Here is a 20,288-nt window from a genome sequence, read left to right as displayed (position 1 = left end):
TTAGGATTTCTGATTATATAGTCTATAAAATACAAATCACTCCCTAATTGGCATTTTCTACACTATTGCAATAATATAATCAATATACTATTCAAAGTTCTTCAGACTTTAATTCCCTTCAATATATGATTCTTTAATGGATCTTTGATTTCATCAGTGTGAGTATTTCCCCTCAAATATGCGTGCAAACTTTTTATCTTCCATAGATGATATTTTTACCAAACTTGCTACAGAAACAAATCTTTTCTTAGGCCTTCTAATATTTCATGCTTTGTGTATAATCTATTATTTCAACTACTTGATCAATATCTATAAAAGATCTTTTTTCTACTTCTATTATTTTATGAGATATAGCAGCGTAGTATAAAGTGCAAAATCTATCAAGATTTTATAAAACATTTTTGTATTTCATGGAATCTACTACTACATAAATCAGACATAAACATTAAATCCAATCCAGTCAACAAATTAATTAATCACCAAATATTTACTAAGTATGTATTACTACTACTTCATGGATTGAGGAAGACCTGAACTCAAATTTGGCCTCAGACACCAGTTGTGTCACTGGGCAAGTCATTTAGCCTCTGTTTCCCTCTATTTCCTTTACATATAAAATGGAAAGAATAGTAGCATTTACCTGAAAGGATCAAATGAGATAATATTTGCAAAAAGTACTTAGCAGGTAGTACATAGTAGCAGCTATATAAATGCTTATTCCCTCCCTTCACCTAGTATCTGCCAAAAACTGGGCATGTAAATGACAAAAATGAGAGATTATATGCCATCAAGAAGGTGGGATTCTGCTAGAGGGAGATGACATTTTAATAGATAAGTAGAAATGGGCTATCTATAGAATAATACAATGGGGATGCGTGATAAAGAATAAAGGCAAAAAAAATGTTTCTTGAAGAAGGTGATCTTTGAGATGAATCTTGAAGGGAGCTAGGGTTTCCAAGAGGAAGAGGGAGGAAAGACAGTGTACTTATGAATCACCTGCATGAAGGCAAGAGTACTTGTATGCCTAGTATGGCAGATAGTAGGAGATCTGTATGTATGGAGAAGGGAATGTAAAAGAAAGAATGTACACCCAAGATGGAAAGGTAGACCATATCTAAATTTGTAAGGACTTTAAATGCTAAAACCAAGATATTTTATCCTAAAGGTAACAAGGAGCCACTAAAGCTTCTTAAGAATAGAGTGATGCAAGCTAATTGTACAATATTTCAGAGTCTGATTCTTTTTGTACAGCAAAGTAACGTTTTGGTCATGTATACTTATTGTGTATTTAATTTATATTTTAATATATTTAACATCTACTGGTCATCCTGCCATCTAGGGGAGGGGGTGGGGGGGTAAGAGGTGAAAAATTGGAACAAGAGGTTTGGCAATTGTTAATGCTGTAAAGTTACCCATGTATATATCCTGTAAATAAAAGGCTATTAAATTAAAAAAAAAAAAAAAGAATAGAGTGATGGAGAATTGAGCTTCAGGAATACCATTTTGGAAACTATACAATGGATTATAGGAGAAGAGAAAGATGAAGACCACTTTAAATTAAGTAATTTAAATGGATTTTAAGTTAATGCCTTCTTTTTGCCCTAGTTGAAATAAAAGCTCTTAGCCTTATTTGTCACTAATTTTGTTTTTTTTTTATCTGTAATTGAGATCATAGCAACCAATCTCACAAAAATGCCACACCAAAATAGGTATCATAGAATTCTATGTAGGTAATATCTATCAAAATGGTACATAATAATGATAGTAACAATAATATCCTTCATGGCTACTCACAATTCAAGTACTGAATAGATAGGAGCAATGAAAACTTTTAGTATCACTTTAATATGATATTCATGATAATGAGCAAAATATTTTGTTATGCTTTATACAATAAAGATCTGGCTAAAAAATAGAAGTTGGCTGTTTCTTTGTAATTCACACAGCTAAATTCTCTTTTTTATGAAATTCCCATTTTTTTCTCTTAGAAAAAATACCTGTACTCACAAAGATATTATCATAACTATATGTTTCTGCTTAAATTTATACCAAAAGTTAAACTAAAAAAAATCACCATGATCAAATTGACTTATGTGGTATAACTGGCACATTTTTGTCACCTAGAAATAATAAGTCATAGAAGTTATGTAAAACCACAAAAAGTAGAAATGTGATCTGCCCTCTTAATATCATTAACCTTAACAAAATGAACACAAATGAGATTTTTTGAAAAGGAAGTGGCTTTCTTCTTTACCCTAGTAGACCCTAGTAGGGTGGACCCTAGTAGTGAGGTCCCTAGTAGAAATCAAATGAAAACAGTAAGAATTATAATAGATTTTTTAAATCATTTCTGTCCATTAAATTTCCTTATACTTTTGTATCATATACTTTGAGACTGTGAAAGTGGCAATGTAATAGCATTCAGAGTTCAGGATTAATCTTCTCTATCTCTGGTATTCCCTACAGTGTAGTACTTAAGAGTTGGGTAACTAAAAACCATTCAAGTAAATTCTGTTGAGTGAATAAATGAATTTATTCACTTAGAAATTAAATAACTATGGTTTAATTCAATTCACTTATCAATTTAAAATAATAATAAAATCCTGATTGCTGTTTTTAAAGCTACTTAAGAAGTAGAATCCTAATATATCTTCTGAAATTATAAAATTTGTAAGAGAATTTGATTCATTTTATTAACTTTTTAAAAACCAAACCCTCATTAATATAGGGAGTTCTTGATGAGGAACTTCTCTACTAGGAAAGATTAGCACCTTCTCTGAAACTTAGTCTATACAGTCCTGTTAATGAAACAAAATTTTTTATCTTTCTCTAAAATTATTCTCCAATGCATCTTCATTATCCAAGTATAACACTGAATTCTCAAAAGCTATGGCAGCAGAATACAAATCTTGATAGTTCATACTCCAAGCTAGAAACACTCAAAAACTTTGAATATCTACTGTTTAAGAGACAGGTTTAGACAGAGGCTCATCAAAGATTAGCCACAGGGCGAATCATTTTTTGGAAATGTCCCTTAATTATCTATACATCATAAAAAGATTATGATCTAGATCAGTGGATGGAGTTATCCACCACCAATACAGATTTTGTATTAAAGTAGTTCTTCATACATCTTAGAGATATTATCACTAAAATACCTTTATTATACATACACTGACAAACCACTTCTTATGACAGCTTTTTGCAATGGATCTCTAGAGGTTATCCTATTAATTTCTGCCTTTAGTTATGTTTCCCTAAATAATCCCAAATAGCCAAGCGGCATATTCTCCCCCACTTTGCCAATGAAGTATTTGTAAAATTATAGAAAATATAATTCAGGAAAACAGATTAAGCTTTTTATTATTCAGCATGGTTAAACAATTTACATTTGTGTCTTTCTAAATATTCTGGTTAACAAAAGTTGCCATTTTATTATATATGAATATAATATATAGATAATAAGATATAGAATATCTATTTTTACAAACCAAAGAAATCTTAATGGATTTTGCTGCTAAAATATTTTAGTGACTAAATTGTCATTTTGTCATATATAAATTATCAATTTTAGAAAATTATAATAAAATACACAACACTGAAATATAGTAAACATAATGATCTTTATTTGATGATTCTGAAGGCATGTCAGGATCTTAAATGTTTTAAGGTCATAATTATGAAAATCATCTATGTAATACTACAAAAGCTTATAATCATTAGTAAATAGATTTTCAATCAAAAGAATACCAAGTAAACCAGAATAAATAAGATTTACCTAAAAACAGAATGCTCACCTATATTAGTATTGTCAAATGAAGATATAATTAATTACAACCAAAGAAATAGCAGTTTTCAGCATAATATTATTGACTAATAAACTAAAGAATATCACACATTGGGAAAGGAAAGCAAATGTTAACATAAACATCACCTTTTTTCTTTTTTTTTTTTTTGTAAATATCTTCATAGCATTCAACAGAATTATTTCCTAGACTTCACCAGAGGCAAAAGAACAATTTAAAGAAACATTGAAATTTCCATAAAGCAATGTATGTACTGATTCAAACAGATTATTCATTCAATCTAGGTAGCTACTATATTAAGACTGATATGATAGTACTTTTGCTGGGGGAGGGAAGGTAAATTCAAAACTTATTTCATACCAACTTACTCTGACTTTTGGTAAAACCCTTCGAAGTGTCTCTGCAGGGTTCTGTCGCATCAGGAAGGGAAGATTTGCAACCACACTTGTTCCTTGGACATCTTGACCAGAACTTATGAAAAAAAGGCAAATTTTAAATATATTAGACTATGAATAAATTTCAAGGTCACAGTTTTTAAGTACTGCATAATTTCATGATATCTGTGAAACTTAAACCAAGTTATTTAAAAACAAATTTAATCCATGTTATATTTTAATTAATAAAGAAAAATTCCCATGACAAATAATCCAATATGAAGTTAGGCATGTTTCTACTGAAAATGAATTATTCTATTTTTCAAATAGCTTTTAAAGAAGAAACTCAGGATCTTTACTACACTTAATAGCTAAAATGTTTCTATCAGTTAATTACAATTCTTTCCTATGGCTTATTAGTTTGTTGGAATTATACAAAGGTAGTAGTACTAAAGTTTCATTATGGAAGTAATGATAGTTTTTGGTGGTGTCAATTGTGTCCAGCTCTTTATGACCCTATTTGAGGTTGAGATTTTCTAGGCAGATATACTGGAATGGTTTGCCATTTTCTTTCCCAGCTCATTTTACATATGAGGAAACTGAGGCAAATAGGGTCAAGTGACTTGTCCAGGGTCACACAGCTAGTTGTGTCTGAGACCAAATTTGAACTCAAGTCTCCCTGACTTCAGGCCTGGAATTCTCTTTACTATGATATCTATTAACTAATGAATAGCAAATATTAGTAATTACAACAGTAATGCTGACTTTGATATACCACTCAAAATTTGTGCTTCCTTGAACATAGGATTGCAGTAGATTTTCTCAAAAAAAAAAAAAAAAAACACCATTAGGGACTTCTCTTATAATAACATAATATAATGATGGCTAAAATTGATACAATGCTTTAATGTTTACAAAATGTTTTGTACATTTTATCTTGCCTTATCTCCCAACAGTTCCATGCCATTATTGCCATTTTACAGATGAGGAAACTGAGGCTTAGTGATTTGCCCAAGATAACATAATTAGTAAGTAAGGAGAATTCAAACTCAGATTTTTCTTATTCCAAATCCAGTGCTCTAGACACAACATTAACTCTTTCATATCAATTGGAATATATTCAATAAATAACTTACATGGATTAAATAGATTCTTAATGTATTCAGGCTTCTAAAGTGAATTTTAACTATTTCATATCACTGTATATAGTACAAGGAAAGTAATTTATTAAATTGTCCCTAATGACATGAAAGATTTTGAAGTCTCTTAAGGCTAAATCATCTGGATACTCAGATTCAAGATATTCTAAACTATAACTCATAAAACTTTCCAGGTACCTTTAAGAGTCAGGTAGTATTATTTGCTCAGAGGTTATTTATTGAAATGGCATAACATGCTAGTAGTAACAAAACATTTCCCTTGTAAATCTGGATGTAAGTTACAGGAGAATCCCCCAAAATACATATCAGTGTGAAGAATGACCATATATATATATAGTAGTAATAGTAGACACACATATTTAATAAACATATGTGGTCAAGGAAACATAATTCCAGCACTATAGAGCATAAATATTTTTTATGACGTCCTCAAATTGCCACCACTGATTGCAGGTATTTTGCTGGGCAGGTCACCCTCCTAGGGCAGGTCCCTCTGCAGAATTTCCTGGGTCTGCTCCCTTACCTGCACAGCTGGACTCTGTGAGTCTATGCTCTTATGGGAATGGTGATACACTGGATAAGTTGCTTTACTATAATACTTCCTGATAAATGGGATGGGGGAGGGAAAATACAGATTTTGTATTAAAGTAGAAGTTCTTCATACATCTTAGAGATATTATCACTAAAATACATTTTTCCTACATTATTCATTTGTGCTCTGGTCACAGAGTTGTTTTCTCTCTCTTTGAGTAATTAATTCAATTTACTCCTAGAAACTGGATTATTTAAATCATGTTTCTTATTCTATTAATTTCAATATGTTATATTTTTATAAATATTCATTTATTTCACATAGGTTGTTGATTATGCTGGCATATAGTTAGGCAAAAATTTCTCATACTATTTTTTATTTTTCATTTCCTGTGAATTTTCTGTTTTCATTTTTTATATTAGTCCTTTGTTTCTTCTTTTTAATCAGATTAGCCAATGGTTTATTTTATTGCTTCTCCCCCACCAAAATTTTAAAAAAGGTCCTACTTTTATTTATTAATTGAATGGGGCTTGTTTTTTGTTTTAATTTTCTGGATTTCTATTGTTGGCATTTAATTGGCTTTTTAAAAAATGCTCGTTTCTGGTTTCATAGTTCTATTCCCAATTCATTGATCTGGTTTCTTTCTTTCTCATTTTTTGTTAACAGAAATCTTTAAACATTCCTGAATGAATGAAACCAGTTCTGGTTTGTCATTTATGTTTCATTTTTGACACAATTCTTTTTTGCATTTGTTTTGTGAAGTGTTTTTATATCCTAAACTTTTATCAATTTTTGCAAAAGTGTCATACATACCTGAAAAAAAAATCTTTCTAGAAATCATGAGACCCTTATCATATAAAATTTTCCTGAAATTCATGTCATTAATTTCTTTATTTTTTACTAGATTTATGTAAGGTTGACAGAGAGATAAATCAAAATATTCCATTTTAATAGATTTTTATTTATTTCTCTTTGTAATCATTTAGATTTTCCTTTAAATATTTTGTTATTACATTGTGTAAATATATATTAAGCACTGAAATAAATTTATTGCCAATATTACCTCTACAAAATGTAGTTTCTCACTTTAATAAAGTCCTTTTGCTGTTGCTTTGTCTGAAATCATAATTTTAGAAATCATAAAACTTTACTAGAAAGTAACCCAGTGACCTAGGCCAAATCATTTAATCTTTTTCTGCTTGTTTCCTCATCTATAAAATAATGAACAATACACAATACTAACCTCTCAAAGGTTCTTGAGGATAAACTGAGAAAATATTTGTAAAGCACTTAGTAAATCTCTGGGGACATCGCTAGAAGATATTCACAGTCCTGTTGCCAAGAGGGCCAAGTTATCCCTGCAATATACATGCCTATATTTTTCTATATCTCAATCAAGTCTTTTCATTGATAATCGTAAAGTCCCAGATGGATGAGTACAGTTGGCAGAGAAAGACTGTAGTATTACCCTGAGGCACACAGGGAAGGGCACTGATGGGGATCAGTTTTACCTATAGTCCCACCTTGCCGTGTCCAACCACACAGCTATGTCAAACCCCAGAGGCCTCCTCTGTGGGGGTTGTGGGCAGCCCAGTTAGATCCTATCAGAAATACCAGTCATGGCCCTGAGGTGAATTTCCCCTATAAATCTGCCTATGGCCCACACCATATTTGGTCAATGTTTTGCTGAATCCCTTGAATCAGTCTACCATGGCCCTCTGCCTCATGGTGTCTTTCCCTTCATCCCTCCCCTGTACCGCATGATGTCTCTCAAACCCCATCATGCCTTGTGGTATCTTTCTCTTTCTTAGCTAACTAACTCTTTTAGGGTGCTAAATCCCTTCTAAGATTTAGCCTGCTTACTAAGGGAGTTTTCTTTTTCCTGGCTAAGTGTGATAACTAGGGAATTTGCCCTTTCCATCATTAATTGCTAAAACCCCTTTCTTGCTAACTAACATGTCCTCCAACTCCATTTCATATTTACCATTTATGGGGTCTATTGTATTCCTTCATTTTGTCTGTAATCTTTTCTCCTAAATAAAGCTACCTTTTGCCAAAGAGAATGGCCATTGTGAGTTCTTCACACGACTGAAGCCCAAAATTTGGTGCTTTTCCTAAAAGCACATCATCTGGTACCATATCATTTGCTCCATTAGCATAACCGTTTGGTACTTGAAACCTTAGGCCTTCTTCTTGACTAAAGGTAAGAAAGAAATGCATGTCCCAATATATTTTTCTTCCTATTTCTCACCTAAAACAGTTGGGGACCAAGCAAAGCCCCAGGGTATGTCCCATACATATTAACTTTGCTCACTGGAGGGCAAAGGATGGACCTAAACGTAGGGGATCCCCACTTCTCTCCCAGATGCTGGGTGAGTGGGCAAAGCTATTTAAGTATAGGATTTTGAGTTCTCAGAAGTGGCATCTGCACTCCGCAGGAGTGCAAAGGGGAACTAATGTAACATCTAGTCATCTAGGATTTAAAGCTCGCTTTTCTGTGCTGTTTTGTATTTTCGTGCCTCTCTCCTTTCTGCCAGTCTGTGACAGTCTGCCTTCTTTTTGTGATTTAAACTGCCCTTTATTTTTCTTAAAAGTTAAGCTTTCAAAAGATAAAAACAGCTTCTAGACTTCTTTCTATTAAAGGGACTGGGGAATGACCAAGATTGCATGCAGCTTGTCTGGTATGTCCAGTCCAGCCTCTCTGATGAATGGTAGATCCCTCAAATCCCCTATGCCTTGAAGTCAGCCTCAGTTTCTCTGTAGATGGGGACCCTCTAAGTCCTTAATTCCCAGAGTCCTAAAATCTTCTTCTCGGGACTCCCAAGTTTGTAGAAGTTCTCCTTACACAAGACAGAGATGCCTCCAAAAAGCTTGGAAAAATCATCCTGTATCACATGGGAAATCTCTTCTCTTCATCCCTATTGCAGAAGGGTTGAATGAATGGGTAAATTGAAAAGAAAACTATTGTAACACGGAGAGGCAGTTTTCTGCCACCTTAAAATTTTGGGGCTCCAAGAGAACAAACATGAATGTTGGAAAGTTTTAAGCACAGGCTTAAGTGTAGACTTAGAGGGGAAAAAACAAACTAAAATTCATAAATATCTCCCAAAAGATAGTTTTAAATTTGTATGAGTTTAAAGTGGAAATTCAATTCTAAATTGTATTCTTCAGTGTTTTAATTAAGAAAAATGTGATAAAATTCCATCCAAGAAATAATTTTGTCCATTGCTAAAAAATTGGTAAAGGATTTTGTCCTTTTCTTCTTGCATAAACTCTTGCAACCAAAATAGTTTGTATTGAATGAGTGAAAGGCATAGAGTGATATTTTGTATGTTTTTATTTAAAAAATATATATTATTAAGGGGCAACTAGGTGACTCAGTGGATAGAGTACCAGCCCTAAAGTCAGAAAGACTTGAGTCCAAGTCTGACCTTAGATAGGTAACATTTCCTAGCTGTCTGACCCTGGGCAAGTCACTTAACCCCAAATGCCTCAGCCAAAAAAAAAAAAAAAAAAGTTCTGGCCCATATATGACATCTCCTTGTAAGATCAAATCAATCATACTGAATCATGCTAAATTAGATAATTATTGTCTCTATCAACTCTAATGACTTAACAATTTGTAAAGATTCCAACAATACACACACACACACACACACACACACACACATATAGTATGTGTATGTCAGAAACATCATACTTTTATTTTTTCCTTTCAGATTGATTCTTAATAAAGATCTAATTTCCACTTGTATTAAATATTTTAAAATTTTTTCAGTAATTTTGCTGAAATTTATTTAGAATTAATTCTATTTAAAATGTGGATTTGGGATCCTTAATGTAAATTTAGCTAATTCGGTTCACTGTTGTAACTTTCAACGAGCATTTCTTCCTTTTCATTGAACATTATTATGATCCTCTTCCATGTAGATTTTTAGGGAATAATTACATAGATGAAACAGCACAGCCTTGAATTATCTTGTGTCAAATTATTTGTACAATTTCAGTTAACTGAAGTTGGTACATTTATTTTTGATGCCATTTCAAACTCTTGATCCACGATCCTGCTTGGACAGTCTCATGTGCTCTGGGCTAACATTTGATTAGAAAGTTATCCAATTCAACTTGGGGTTCTGCTAAAACAGTAGGTGTAGAATGGTAATACAGTTGAAATTCCAGATTTTGTTATAGCTGAGTTCCCCTCAGAATGTTGCCATTTCTGATGCTTTAATATTACCTAAAATTATCATTACTAATTCATCCCTAGGAAATCATAGTAAAACCATTAAGTGTTGGTGGTATTTTAATGGCTGAATAAAACTAAGTTTCAGAATTCTAAGTTTCCAGGAAATTGATTTTATGATCTGGCAAGTTCTTGCCATGAGGCCAGAAAGGAAGCTCTATTATGTGAGCTATTTGATAATCATATATGCAATTTAATTGTAAAATGTAAAGCTTTGTCAACATAAAAAGAAATGTGAAAAATGATAAGCCAGCGAGATGATTTTATATTGTATGATCACTTTTAATCACAATTAACTAGTATATGCTAAAATTGTAAACTTCTCTGGATAAAAGAGTTTAAAGATATGTGTGAGTGGAAATTTAAATGTTTTTTATTTAATTTTAAGCTAAAACTGGGTATTGAAGCAAAGTTCTCTGGTAACTTACTCAGAGGTCACATGTTTGTATCTCCTCAAATTAGATATTATTTTTGGTGCTATATTGCTTTTTAAATTGGATATTGTGCAATTTGTAAAAAGTCTACAAACTATGCCTTAAAATTGTCAGCCCTGCTGTAAATGTGGTATAAGTTTTGTGACTTTTGCCCAAACTTATTTGGCTATCACGTATGTTCCAAATTTTAAGATTGTCTTAAAGATATCTCATTTTCTTCCTTAAACAAACCTAGAGATTTACTTTAAAAAGGCAGAAAGGAAAATGTATAAATTCTCTTACACAGGTGAAATGTTTTGAAATCTCTTTCCCTTTAAACTTCTGAAAATTCTTGATTAGGAATTTTGGGAGCTAATCTAAAATTGGGGGTTGAAAACTGACTACTAGTTATTTGCATAATTAGATCTCTTTAAGAGGGCATAATCCACCCTTCCTTCTCACTGGTGGTAGATGCTCTTTAGCCCTGGCCTGAGGTTTTTTCCCTTGGGGAAAGTGAGAAAGAGTCTCACTCACTTGTGCTCAGCTCTTCTCTTGCCTGACCCCCTCCACCCCAGTTAAATAAAATTTAAAAGAATATCTTTTATTTCAACTCTAGTCATTTATATATTTTTAATTCTCGTTAACTGCAAATGCTCTAAAAATGATAATTTTAAAACCCATTACTTCTGTCATGGCAGAAGTTTTCAGCATCTGTTTTCAACAAATTACTTAACATTTATTTAGTGTCACATGGTCTCATTGTTTAATGAATATTATAATATGATGTATAGCTTTCTTAAAATATCTAAAGAAGAATTTTAACCTGATAGTATTGTTTCAATTGCAAGCAAAACCTCTAATTTTTCTGCAACTAATTTTCCTTTTGACTATAACCTGCAGGCATATGTGAAAAGAAAGTGTTGACATGAGAGCCACCCATTATCAGTCCTGAGATGGGTTAGATTATGCACAATGATTTGTAAATTTTTGTTTTATTTGTAGATCTGAAGCATCTGATGTAGGTTGTGGCTATTTGAGAGAAAACCTAGAGATTTTAACTGTTTTGTTTTGGGTTTTTTTGAGTTTTGAATTTAAGTATGATTGTCTGATGGATCATTAATGTCAATAATCCACCACTCAAGAGAAATGCCATGAGTTAGTCAGAGGGACAATATCCTGAACTATTATGGTGAATGTCTACATCTGAGCAAGAGCTGGGAGGGCCAATATTAGCCTCTGTTTAAGGTTGGCACCTTCTAACTTGGGTTCTTTTCTATAGGAATAATTCTCACATATTCCTAAGTCTGGTTATGGAGGGGCAACTGCAACTGCATGTGTTCATGAATTGTAATAATGTCCCTGCTTTTTTTCTCTTATAGCAAATTTCTATATTCAGAGCAAGCAGTCAGCTTAAAAGCCATGAGCAAAATGCAAATATGTAAGATCTTGCTGTTTTTTTATCTGAGAATGTTTTAGGCTAATGACTATTTTCTATCATGGGTAGATGAATATTTGACCTAGTCATCTGCCTGTTACTAGAGATATATCCTTTCTAGAAGTATGTTTGTATAAAGCCTTTAAATCTTCCAAAATGTATGAACATTTAGCTGTTGATATAACTGTTTGTGAGAGAGACCCAGCTGCTATTATCATGCAATGTGACTAAGGGTAAGGTAGAGAAATTCAAGTGCAGTCTTCTTTGAAGATGTAACTTATGAAGTATCCTGTATTACATCCGTGCAAAAAGTTGTTTTTTATTTAAGCTAATTATATCAATTTTATTTAAGCTAATGGGGAATACATCTATTTGTCCTGTGTACTCTGTGGTATAAACATGTTTTCTTATAACTTATTTGGCTTACCCTCGGATATTCTAATAAAAGTGGCAAGAGAGGAACATTTTGGCTTAGTAAGTTATAGGAAAAGGTGTAAAAAATGAAAAAAAAAAAAAGGTGTAGAGTTCAATCACTCTAGGAGCACTGATAGAATTGACATGACTTTGAGTTCAAGTATGGATGGCAGGTATGGCTATCTATCATTTTATGTCAAGATGGCCTGGGAAGTGAAGTGAAGAATGGTTGTAGGTAGGCCCAGATATGGTCAACTTAAAAAGCCATGAATGAAGATGAAGGCCCCAGGGCAGAAGTTTTAGGGAATATTCCTCCAGATAGTGCCTATCCTAGGCAGCCAGCATTTAATGAGATGGACAAGAAGTGGACCTTCACTTCTCACTGCTCCCATTCCATATAGCCAGAGCATTCTACGGATTAGCCATTTCTTTAAGACTCAGCCAATGACAATAGATTTCTAAAATTTTTCCCATGGACTCAGAAATGCTTTGAAGGTAAAAGTCTTTATATTCGATTCTGATCCTGTTCAGGATCTCAATAAATTTTTCAATAAATATATTTTAAACTCCAATAAATAAATGAATGAATATTTTGATATGCACAGACTAATCCATAGGAAAATGGGTTGCTGACACAATCATAAAAAGCTGCTGGCAAATTAATGTTAGCCTCTCCCTGTCCATCAAACAAAGGACCCTGGCAAAGAGAGGATTTCTTCCTCTGGGTGGTTTTAAACATCCTTAGGCCAGCTTCTAATCTCAGAGATAAACCAGTAGAATAAACTTCTCTTAGGCCTATGCCAGGTTACAAAGAATGTCCTTTAGAGTCTCTTGTGAATAAGCTAGGAAAAACCATTAGGCAGGATTATCAGACATGCCCAAGGTCTGATATTTTGCAGGGAGATTTGACTTATTCTCTCTATCTCAAAGTTCTGCTTTTTTGACAAAGAATCATTCTTAGATCCCTATTAAAGAAGGGTTGGATGCCTCAGTTAGTCTGATGGGGTACTTTTTTCTGAAAATTACTTTTGAGTTAAATATAATTTCAGCTCCCCAAAGCAATCTTCTTCATGGGGATCTTGACTATTTTATTTGCTTAGCACTCTACCATGGTACCCCACTTCTAATCATCATTCCAGCCTTAAATGGGTCTTTTGTTCTTAAATAGGCTTTTGTTAAAAGGACTTTTAATGAAGGTCTTGGGGAAAATGAGATCTCTGGAGAGTCCACCTCACCCCTTCTTCTTTTAATTGTTACTTCTTGATTTTCTTTATCAACTTGAGTACCTAGTCTCTCCTAAAAGAAATGACACCTAACTAGCTATTTATAGAAGCCTGTACTCTTTCTGCAGGGAAGGCAGAGAACATTGCCCAAGAATGAGGACTCTATCTCTAAGTTCTCTCTTTAGCTCTCTGTCTTAACTTTTTGGATAAACAGCAAGCTGTAAGATGAGCCTTCTCCAAACATTTCTGAAAGTCCTAATTGATTTTCTGTTCTTAAACTCTGTTGTTAAGTTTCCTCCTAGGCTTTGATCAATTAGCCTTCAAATTATCACTAAACAGGTATAATTACCAGCTTCAGGGATTTGACTCAGAACTCATTAGATCTGCAAGCAGCTTCTGGCCTATCCCTCAAACTCAGTACCCCTTCAAATTGGGACTCTGTAGGATAACTCAGCTCTACACCCATTCCCCGCAGGAAATAGTTTCAGAAGATGAGATCATTGCCCAATACCCCAGAGGACTTTGGACTCCATTTATTTTGGGGGAAACTGATTGTTGGAGTGAATGAACCCAGAACAATACTACCCAGTGTATGAGTGGGCTCCCAATGAGGTGCAAAATGATCCTGTGCTAATATGATATCGTGCCCTGGTATCTAATTTTGTACCACTGTGATGTCACCAAATTTTGGCTTCAGTTCTTCTCTGTAATATTTCCATCCCACAGACCATGTTATTATTTCACTTCCAGCTTCTGATACTGCTTAACAAATGTCCCAGGATTTGGCCTCTAAAATTTCAGCATCGGTATACTAGACCCCATTCTGTTTAGGGATCCCCGACTCACTTTTCAATATGTTTCTTTAACAAATTAAAAGGGTGGGCAATTGATGAGGTCAATGGATGAGTGCAGTTGGCAGAGAAAGACTGAAGTATTGCCCTGAGGCACACAGGGAAGGGCACTGATGGGGATCAGTTTTACCTATAGTCCCACCTTGCCGTGTCCAGCCACACAGCTATGTCAAACCCCAGAGGCCTCCTCTGTGGGGGTCGTGGGCAGCCCAGTTAGATCCTATCAGAAATACCAGTCATGGCCCTGAGGTGAATTTCCCCTATAAATCTGCCTATGGCCCACACCATATTTGGTCAATGTTTTGCTGAATCCCTTGAATCAGTCTACCATGGCCCTCTGCCCCATGGTGTCTTTCCCTTCATCCCATTCCTACCGCATGATGTCTCTCAAACCCCATCATGCCTTGTGGTGTCTTTCTCTTTCTTAGCTAACTAACTCTTTTAGGGTGCTAAATCCCTTCTAAGATTTAGCCTGCTTACTAAGGGAGTTTTCTTTTTCCTGGCTAAGTGTGGTAAGTAGGGAATTTGCCCTTTCCATCATTAATTGCTAAAATCCCTTTCTTGCTAACTAACATGCCCTCCAACTCCATTTCATATTTACCATTTATGGGGTCTATTGTATTCCTTCATTTTGTCTGTAATCTTTTCTCCTAAATAAAGCTACCTTTTGAAAACAGAATCGCTGTTGTGAATTCTTCCCATGAGTGAACCCCATCTGATACCACATCATGTGCTACATCAACCATATCAATAATGTGTATATCATAGGATGAAGTTCTATATGAAGTTTTATCTGATGACATCCTCTAACTGCTTATATATTACTTTCTTCTCAAATTACCTTATACTTAACTACTTTTTATTGATTTAAAGTACTGAATTTTATATTTAGGCTGCATATATTTTATATGTACTTTCTGTCTCTGCTGTAAAATACTTGTGAGTTGGGATTATTTTATTACTATTCCTAGTATTTAGTGACTGGTACTTAGTGCTTAATAAATACATGGTGATTGGTCAATTCAGCAAGCACTTACTGGATGTTAAGCACAGTGTTCAGTAGTACCAGAAGAGATAATAACTACTCTCAAAAAGCTCCCGTTATAAATTAAAGAGACAACCTAATAGAATTCAATAGCAAATAAAAAGGTTCAAGTTCCTTAGGGCACAAGTGCAAGGCAGATGAAAATACATGAAAATGACATATGAAACAAGACTGTCCTTGATCTGATCTTAAAGTTCATAACAACTTCTTTTCTAAATTAGCAAGGTCCTCAAAAAAAAAACTCTGATTAGTGCAGTAAGCAGAAACTGATTAAACTGAGAGCTGCTAAATTAGATTGTGAATTCCCTGAGGGTGGGAACTATCTTTTGCCTCTATTTGCATCCCAAGAGATGAACACAATTCTTGTACATAGTGGTATTTAATAGTTAATAATTACCAACTGGTAGCAAAAGCATATCTCCTGTTTTCAGAGATGTAGGATAAAGTGTACATTTTCAGACATAGACAATATTTTTATTTGTTTTTTCTTATTTATCATAGAGGAATGTTGGGAGGGTAGAAGGTGATTGAAAGTCTATGAGCATGAAGATAATGTGGGCAGAGCCATGAAAGAACAAGACATGTTCAGATAATGCAGGCATTCCAGATGAAACATCATAAGGAAACTCAATCCTCCCACCTAACACCAGCAAGTAACTAATTCTTACTCTTATCAAAAACCTTACTGCCCAGATATCCTGAAAGTTTTGATCCTTTTTTCATCTCTAAAATTTTAGCCATTAGAAACCTAAATGGCATCCGTCTCAACTACTCCACTATTTTAGGCAAGCCAGCCATGTTCCATTTTATTATTTACTCTAGACTAATTTTCATGTCTTAGCAAAAGCCTTGCTTCAGCATGCATAACCATATCATCTTTCCCCCTTTCAAAATCCTTTCAATTATGGAATCATTATTTTAAAAAACTTAGCCATTATTCCTGGAAGAGATATATCAATCTACTTCCCCATGGCCCTAGGAAGCATTCCAATTAGTTAGAATGTAAACTTCAAGGCAGAAAAGTAAGATCTTCAAACCAATTTAGAATTGCACAACAAAGCCAAAAGCTATCTAACCAGGAAGCCAGGATGTATCCTGAGACAGGAGAGGAATGACACCAGGCAAGGAAGCACAATCTCAGTAAATAGGTTGAAAAGGGAGAGAAGCTATTCCACAAGTTATTAAGTGCATACATAAACGGACTAGAAGCCAAGAAGAGAAAAGCTACACCAATGCAGCCAAAACAATTGTCACAAAAGGATCTGAAGCCAACCAGTCCTCTGAAGAGGAAGGTCACAAGTCCATTTGGGTTCTAATAATTGAGCATCAGAAGCCAGATCCAAATCCTGAACTGTGGGAACAGTAGCAGGGGATGTTATACCCCAAATGTCACAATAAAATGAACCATGAAAATGAGACAGGGATACTAAGAGCCACAGAGACAGGTTCAATCAGCAGCTGAGTGCCAGCTCCAGAAAGGCTAAGCCAGGAGTCCTGAGACCAATGAGATACTCAATATCCCACCGAGACCTGCCAGCATTACAGTTGGAGATAAAGTCAACTCCTAGTTAGGGACCATGCAAGGAGAAAATAAGAGGACAGACAAAGCTACAAGGGACAATGGAACCCAAGCAGCTAAGGACTAAAGCAGAGGGTGGGGCTTATGGCCAACTAAAGATCTGAGGGTTATCTCATTTAAGAGGCATCTAGTCTACAAAGAGATCAGGACAAAATAAAATCCATATAATCCAAACAAGGGGGACACACAGAAAACCAACCCAAATAAAACCTAGACTAAGAACAATAACAAAAATATAAATAAACAACAACAAAAAAAACCTAAACATACTGACACATTATGGGTTATTGCTTACAAGGCTAAACACATAAGAAAATAATTTCACAAAGTAGAACTTCAGAGGGACTATACATATATGCACATATATCTTGACTACAAGGGTGACTTAAAGGAATAAAGCAAGAAATAAAAAATGAAACTAGAAATAAAAGATGAGTTTTAAAGGAAAAAAACTGAAAAGCAAATAAAATAGAACAGAAGATAAAAAAGTTTCCAAGTAAAACTCCTCCCAAACAGAATTAAGTATTCAGAACTCAATAAATTCATGAAATAACAGGAAATGTCAGAACAAAGTAAAAATATTGAAAAAGTAGAAGAAAATGTAAATGTTTATTATTGAAAAAAAAAGTGACCTGGAAAACAAGTCAAAGAGAAATAATTTAATAATCATCAAATTCCCTTAAAAGTAGGACAAAACAAAAAGTTTAACAGAGTATTTTTTAAAATCATGAAAAAACAAACAAACCTGCCCCGATCTTTTAGAAACAGAGTGAAAATAGTTAAATAAAAAATGAAGTTAAGTGAAAATAGAAAGGATTTCCTCTTCATCTCCTAAAAAACCCTTTAAGCTGAAATGCCTTAGGTAATTTCCTAGGATGCCTTTGGTTAAATTCAGAATCTAAATAGCCAAAAAAAAAAAAAAAAAAAAAAAAAAAAGATAAATGTTACTTCAAAGACAAACTTTGGACCTGGAAGTGATTTTGTTTTATTTTGTTTCTTTCAAAAAAAAGAGAGAAAAAGAGGACTACACAAAGAAAGAAATGAGGAAGGGGAAGAGCTTACTATTTTGAAAAAATGGAGTGCATAAGACAAAGATTATATAAACATAGAGGAGCAGGGGAGTTCATAAACTTCACTCTCAGCTGAGCTGGACAAAGGAGAATTAAAAAGACAAGGGTTTGGAAGAGAGATAAATTAAAATTAATAAGGGAGGAGATTAAAGAGGAAGAATTAATTAAATATTTATTAAGAATCATTGTGTTTGGGTCACTATGATTAAAAACTAGTGATACAAAGAAAGGTAAAAGATAGTCTTTGCACTCATGTAGGAAATAACATAAACAACACATATAGATAGACAAGTTATATAAATGATAAGCTGAGAAAAGCTTCCTTGTAGAAGGTGAGACATAATGGCTTAGAGAACTCTAGAAAGTCAACTAAAATTAGCTGAAACTAACTTCAATAAAACAGTAGAAAGTAAACACAGAAAAATCTTCAATATTTCTGTATGTTACCAACAAAACTCAGAAAACAAAAAAATTATTTTCAAAATAACTAGAGTATTAAAAATATTTGGAAATTCACTTGCAAAGCTGCACACAAACATTAATCGGATACAACTATCTAACCCTCTTTAAAGAAATAAAAAAGAGTTTAAAAATTGAAAAAGATGAATTGGGTTAAGGGGTTAAGCTCAACCAATATAATAAAATGTCAGTGCTATTTAAGATAATTTAAAGATTCAATTTCATATGACAGAAACTACCATACAGTTATTTTATAAAATGAGGGGGAAAATTAATAAAAAAGTCAAAAATGTCAAGAATAATGAAATAAGTAGGGAAAAAGGGAACCTACCAAGATCAAATCTCAAACCATCCTATAAAACAATACTCAAGCAAAATATGTGATACTGGTTAAAAAATTACAAGTTTTCATTAGTTTAATTGATTAGATATAAAATTCAGAAGCAATAGAACATAAATAAGCCCAAGGAAGCCAATTAGTAGATAAATGATCTCCTATTTATGGCTATATACTTGCAAAATTATAAGGCAGAAACTAGGTTTAAATCAGCATCAGAGTATATACATATATATATATATATATATATATATATATATATATATATATATACACACACTCACACTCACCCACACATATATACATACATATATACTGTTTCCAAATATAAAAATAATCTAGCTTATAAGGTAATATTAAAAGAATGGAGGAGAATGAACAGAGATTAAATGAACTATTGTAATTACAGAAAACTGAAGGGTTTTTTTGTGTTCATTCAATGCAGTTGAAGGGAAATAATTAACTGGGAAAAAAAACTTTCTCAACAAGTTCCTGTGATAAAGACAACCCTTTATATGAGAAACTGACACAAATAAATAAGAACAAGAGTCATTCCTCCAATAGATAAATGGGAGAAGGAGAAAGGGAGAGAACAGGAGTAAATTATGTCATATAAAACAAGCACAAAAGAACTTTTTTAGATCCGAGGGAAAGATGGGAAGGGGGTGGCAGTTAATACTTTACTTGCACTGAAATTGGTCCAAAGAGAGAATAATAAGAACATTCAGTTGAGTATAGAAATTATCTTACCCTACAGGAAAGTAGAAGGGAAAAGGAATGAAAGAAAAGGGGGGATGCTGATAGAAGGGAGGATTGGAGAGGTAGAAGAGGGGACAAGGTGAAAAGAGAGGTCTTTTCATCAGGAATGCTTGAAAGGATTCTTTCATTAAATACCCAGTTTTTTCCTCTCAAGTATTATACACAGTTTTGTTTGCTAAGTGATTCTAGATTGTAATCCCAGCTCCTTTGACCTCTGATCCTTTAATGTAGACGCTACTAAATCCTCAATAATTCTGACTCCACAATATTTAAATTATTCTTTTGACTGTCCCATACTGTCTATGGGCTGAAAGCTCAACAATGCAGTCATCCCAAAAGGTTGCTTTTGGCTTGCCGGGGTGTAACCTAGGCTGGATTGTGCTACCTCTCACCCCAGTGAGATGGACCTTTTTTGCCAATCTGAGTTTTTTTGGCTCTGCTGTTTTACCACTCATTTTGAGGTATTAATTTTTTAACATTGCTTTAAGAGGAATTCAGGTGAGTCACTGATTTTATTCTACTCTCTTGGCTCTGCCCCCAAATATTTTAAAAGTTTTTGCACAAGCAAAACAAAACAATTAAAATTTA

The 20,288-nt window shown here is 33.6% G+C and overlaps 1 protein-coding gene across 3 annotated transcripts in view; it reads right to left on the bottom strand.

The window, feature by feature from the left end:
* Positions 1-20,288, bottom strand: part of PPP4R4 (protein phosphatase 4 regulatory subunit 4) — a 136,044-nt gene that overhangs the window by 74,615 nt on the left and 41,141 nt on the right. For 2 of the 3 annotated variants that reach the window (XM_031952338.1, XM_031952341.1), the window contains exon 3: positions 4,175-4,277. In XM_031952338.1, the coding sequence (XP_031808198.1) occupies positions 4,175-4,277 (103 nt within the window). Of the gene's footprint in view, positions 1-4,166; positions 4,278-20,288 lie in introns of those variants that run through there. The other variant, XM_031952339.1, reaches the window with a different exon arrangement.

This window comes from Sarcophilus harrisii, chromosome 2, assembly GCF_902635505.1.
Source record: "Sarcophilus harrisii chromosome 2, mSarHar1.11, whole genome shotgun sequence".
NCBI lineage: Eukaryota > Metazoa > Chordata > Mammalia > Dasyuromorphia > Dasyuridae > Sarcophilus > Sarcophilus harrisii.
The sequence above is the reverse complement of the archived record's forward strand: the minus strand, read 5'-3'. Positions and strand labels throughout refer to the sequence as shown.